Source organism: Brassica oleracea, chromosome C9 (genome assembly GCF_000695525.1).
Source record: "Brassica oleracea var. oleracea cultivar TO1000 chromosome C9, BOL, whole genome shotgun sequence".
In the NCBI taxonomy this organism is placed as follows: Eukaryota; Viridiplantae; Streptophyta; class Magnoliopsida; order Brassicales; family Brassicaceae; genus Brassica; species Brassica oleracea.
Genome location: NC_027756.1, coordinates 34,121,027 through 34,126,078, shown reverse-complemented (window position 1 = coordinate 34,126,078; position 5,052 = coordinate 34,121,027). Strand labels below are relative to the sequence as shown.

Here is a 5,052-nt window from a genome sequence, read left to right as displayed (position 1 = left end):
GATGCAAAAATTGTTATCAAATCTTTATTATTCATAATCATTAATTGTCATATATATGTAAATCATATTAGGTAATTCTGTAGCTTTTATTTAAGGAAAGAATACACACTTCTTATATTTAAAGTTAATATAATGTTCTCTAGTGTTATATAATTATGGAATAATGTGACACCATTAGATTAAGCTATACTTTATATTAGATGCTCTAGAATTCTTTGAAATTGAATTTAGAAGGCATTTAGAGTGCCACCTAAGATTTGAGGTTTTTTTTAATTAATACAAAATTAAGGTTCTAATTTTTCAAATGCTTCCCAATTAATATATAGGGGATTGGAATTTAGGGTTTAAGAAAAAATGGGATAAAGGGGATGATGTGGTAAAAGGGTATGGTGTATATAGATAAGTGATTTTGGGGTTTAGGGATTTGATTTTCGGGGTTTCAGATATAGTTCTAGTAAATTCGTCGTAATAGAAAACACACGGGTGTGGTAGCTTCCTCGTAATACATGTGTCCTTGTAAATTCTTTGTAATGCTTTCCTTGTAATTTTATTGTAAAGTTTTCATTGTAAATTCGTTGTAATTCTAAAAACGCAGACCTGGTAGATTTCTCGTAACACTAAAAAATGTGGGCCTGGTAGATTCCTAGTAAAATTACGACGACTTTACGAGGAATGTTGTTTTCTTATATAAACTCGAAACATGAATGAGGAGTGCCTCCTTAATTCCTCTCAAACCACTCCTCTCGAGGTTCTATTCTCTAACCTAAAGTTTTACCTATCAGATTAGAGGAAAACTAAAACTCTCCTACTCTCAAAGGTATGTTTTTTTAATATTAATTTAGGTTTAGGTGGTTAGTTTAGGTAATTAGTCTAGGTAATTAGTTTAGGTGATTAGTTTAGGTAATTAGATTAGGTGGTTAGTTTAGGTGGTAGTTTTAGGTAACAAAACTATATTCAAATATTAGGTTGAGGTATTTAAATGACTGATTAGATTTTTTTTTTAAAAATTAAATATATTTTATTTTCTTATAATTTTATGTAATTAATTATATTAATATGTTTCTTTTTCAAGGTGGCTCCTAAAAAGATGGAACTGACTGTAGGAATAAGCTTCATCAATGAAGCCACAAAGACAACTTCATCCTACTCTTTGAGACGGAACCCATAGACGAAGTATGAGACTCTCCAGAAAGAAACACCTCCAACAACTACTTCGACGACGTCCTCCCTTAGCTTTTTATTTTTCAATTTTTTGTTTTCTATTATTAATTTGAATATATTTTATGACATTTATATATTTTTAAATAAAAATATTTTAATTTTCAATATTTTATTTTATAATTTATATATTTTAGATTTTGAATATTTCATAATATTATAATAATATGACAATGAGAAATAAATTTTTTATAATGTTTACAAGGAATTTACAAGTAAGTATTTGTAAAATCCTCGTAATCTTTACAAGAAATTTACTAGGAAATACTTGTAAATTTCTCGCAAACATTACAAGGACTTTACATTAAAAGACGACTTTACAAGGAAACTATACGAGTCTTTTACGATGAACAGTAGCTACGAAATTATGACGAAGCACTCTATGTCGCTTTTACATCGAATTTATTTCGTCGTAAATGTTACGTGGAAGTTACGACGAATCTTTCATTACGACGGACGTTTTACAACGAAACACTATTCCTTGTTAATTCGTTGTAACCCTTCTATTACAACGAATTAACAAGGAATATGACCATTGTAATAAATATGTTTTCTTGTAATGTGTATTTTATTGTGTTAAAATCTTGTTGAATATTACTTGGGAGGATTGTCTTATTTGTGATGAAGGTTGAGATATTCAAGTGTAAAGAAATTTTGGAATTAGGGTACTTGGTAATAATCCTTATATAGTTATGGTTGATTCTAGTATTATCTATCACACACATATGACTATATACATAATCTATATAAGTGTCTATTCGTATAGTCCAGCATTTGTTCGTTGTTTGGTTTGACTTTGAATGAGGGTAACAAAAGTCTAAGATGACAAAGGCAATATTTTTCTTATGTCATTTGAATCTCATATTCTAGTTGACAAAAAAAATCTCATATTCTATATGCAATTTTGTTTGTATGTTTCATGATTCCTTCAGTCAGAGCCTAAATCTCACCAACCACACTACGTACATTTTCTAAGTCAAACAAAACCAAATCCGAAGGAATTTTAATCCTTTCACTCTACATTTTTGTTCGCTTTCTTAAGGTCAAACAATCTTAACAACTAAAAGCCATTCACTCTAGTCATCTTTTTGGAGTCAATCTTTACATCATTGTTAATCATATTCATCAGTTTTCAATAAGAATTTGGAATATGCTACTTTGAAATGTCTTTTTTGAATATTCATCATATAAGATTTTATTTATTTCTAAGAAACATCTTATTTTAAATATTATACTGTTCGTGAAACATTTATTCTTTTCAGTTCTCACATGTCATGGCAAAATCTTATAATATCATCCACCCATATAACCATATTTGTAGGAATATCCTTTAAGACCAATTAAAATGACATAGATTATTACTTAAAAAACATTAAATTAAATAAAAAAATAGCTACAAAAAATAAAAACGCTAATTTTAACGACGCTAACGCTTCCAGCTAAACCTTAAACCCTAAATCTTAAATTCTAAACCCTATACCCTAAATTCTAAACTCAAATCCAAACCCCTAAACCCAAACCCTATACTCTAAACCCTAATCCTAGACCCTAAACCCAAATTATATACCCTAAACCCAAAACCTTAACCATAAGTCCAAACGGTAAATCCTAAACCCAAACCGTAAATCCTAAACCCAAAACCTATACCCTAAACCCAAATCCTAGACCTAAAACCCAAACGGTAAACCCTAAACCCAAACCTCAAACTTAGATGCTATAGGGTTTGGGTTAAGATTACGGTTTGGGTTTAGGGTTTAAGACTTGGGTTTAGGGTATAAGATTTAGGTTTATAGTCTATTTTTTGGGTTTAAGGTATATAATTTAGGTTTAGGGTCTAGGATTAGGGTTTAGAGTATAGAGTTTGAGTTTAGGGGTTTGAATTTGGATTTAGAATTTAGGTTATAAGGTTTAGAATTTAAGATTTAGGGTTTAGGGTTTCGCTGGAAGTGTTAACGTCGTTAAAATTAACGTTTTTATTTTTTGTACCTATTTTTTATTTAATTTAATATTTTTTAATTAATAATCTATGTGTCACTTTGATTGGTCTTAAAAGATGAGGTGAATTTAAACATTCATAAGGGTTGAAGCTAAGTTTTGTTCATTTTCTACTAGTCAACACCTATCTGACTATGTTCTTACCTTACATGTTCGAAATAAATGGTCGACACCTTTATATTTCTCTCATTTTGAATTTGAGTTTTCATGATAAAATTATGAAAAAGGACAAAGTATCTCGTTTATATATATCCGAATACTATTTGGTAATAAATGCAATTTCAGAGCACAATTCATACACTCAATCTTTTGCATATTATTTTCAAATCACATTTATTGCTACAAAACATCTCATTTTTATAATTACTTCTCAAGAGTATTTATGGTGAAAGCTAGATAAAACTAATTAATTTAATGTGCATTCAATGAAACCCTCTCACCTCTTGTGTGTGTTATCTTTATCTATATATAACAGCAACGAGTAACATGAAGACGTCAAACCTTTTTTAACTCTCAAGAACAAGAACAATAGTCTTAACCAAGGTAATCTATCTTCGAACTCCTAGTTAAATTCTTGAAATATTGTATTTAGCCTTCGCTTTTCTATAGATAGAGAAAGTAAACCATGTTATTGATAATTCTACTGTGTTTTCTTTTTATGATAGATACATGTATTGTTTTATTAACAATCGAATTTTTTCTAACGCAAACCTTGGTTTTGCTTTTATTGTGTTTCTTATTCAGATTCCTATAGAGTTAAATATATGCAAGAAACATGAATCAGCAAGAAACCACGAGTACTCTTGAACTTGATCTGAAACTAAACATACTGGATTCATCTTTGTCAACTGAGAGCCCATCTGTAGAAGTTGTATTTCATATATATTTCACAATGTACAAGGGTTCCAATATATACACAAGAAGACTAGGGAAGATATTAACAACATTCCTTAAAGAGAGGAACTAGAATATTATGCAGTAAATGGTAGATCTTCATCGTATATTCTTCTTATCCTTACACGCCCCCTCAAGATGGAGTGGGAGAGCACACTCCAATCTTGTGTCTGAGTTCCAAGAACCGTGCACGCGAGAGGGGTTTAGTAAGAGCATCCGCAAGCTGGTCTCGAGTGTTGACATGAGCGACTGCAAGTGCTCCGCTTTGAACCTGATTGCGGACAAAGTGGTAGTCGATGGCTATGTGTTTCATCCTAGAGTGGAAGACCGGATTGGCACAGAGGAAAGTAGCCCCGACATTGTCACAAAAAATGACAGGTTTAGCTGGTAAAGAGACCCCAAGTTCTGAAAGAACATTACAGATCCAATTTATTTCCGAGGCCGCATTAGCTACAGCTCTGTATTCAGCCTCTGTAGACGACCTTGCGACTCCGTTCTGTTTCTTGGACGACCAGGATATTGGGTGCTTGCCAAGGTAGACAACATACGAGTTGGTGGAGACGTAGTCGTCGGAATCACCAGCCCAGTCTGCGTCTGAGTATCCTTGAAGAACCAGTTTGTTAGTGGCAGAGAAGTAAATACCATGAGTCGGAGTGCCGGCAAGATATCGCAGTATTCTCTTGGCCGCTTGCCAGTGATCCTCTGTTGGCATGTGCATGAACTGAGACAGTTTGTTGACTGCAAAGGCGATATCCAGACGCGTGAACTGGAGGTATTGAAGGCTTCCGATGAGGCGTCTGTACTTTGTGGGATCCACGAGAGCGATACCCGAGTGGAGATGGAGTTTTGGTGAGGACGCCATAGGGGTGGTGACGGGTTTGGCATTGGTCATGTCGTATTTATGCAGCAGATCGATAATGTATTTTCGTTGACACAGGTGAAGCC

General features: G+C 32.7%; 1 protein-coding gene across 1 annotated transcript in view; it reads left to right on the top strand.

The window, feature by feature from the left end:
* Nucleotides 1-3,650: 3,650 nt before the first annotated feature.
* Nucleotides 3,651-5,052, top strand: part of LOC106313862 — a 6,793-nt gene continuing 5,391 nt past the window's right edge. Inside the window, exons 1-2 of the mRNA XM_013751783.1 lie at nt 3,651-3,756; nt 3,958-4,071. Coding sequence (XP_013607237.1) covers nt 3,989-4,071 — 83 coding nt within the window. The 5' untranslated portion in view covers nt 3,651-3,756; nt 3,958-3,988. The remainder of the gene's footprint in view (nt 3,757-3,957; nt 4,072-5,052) is intronic.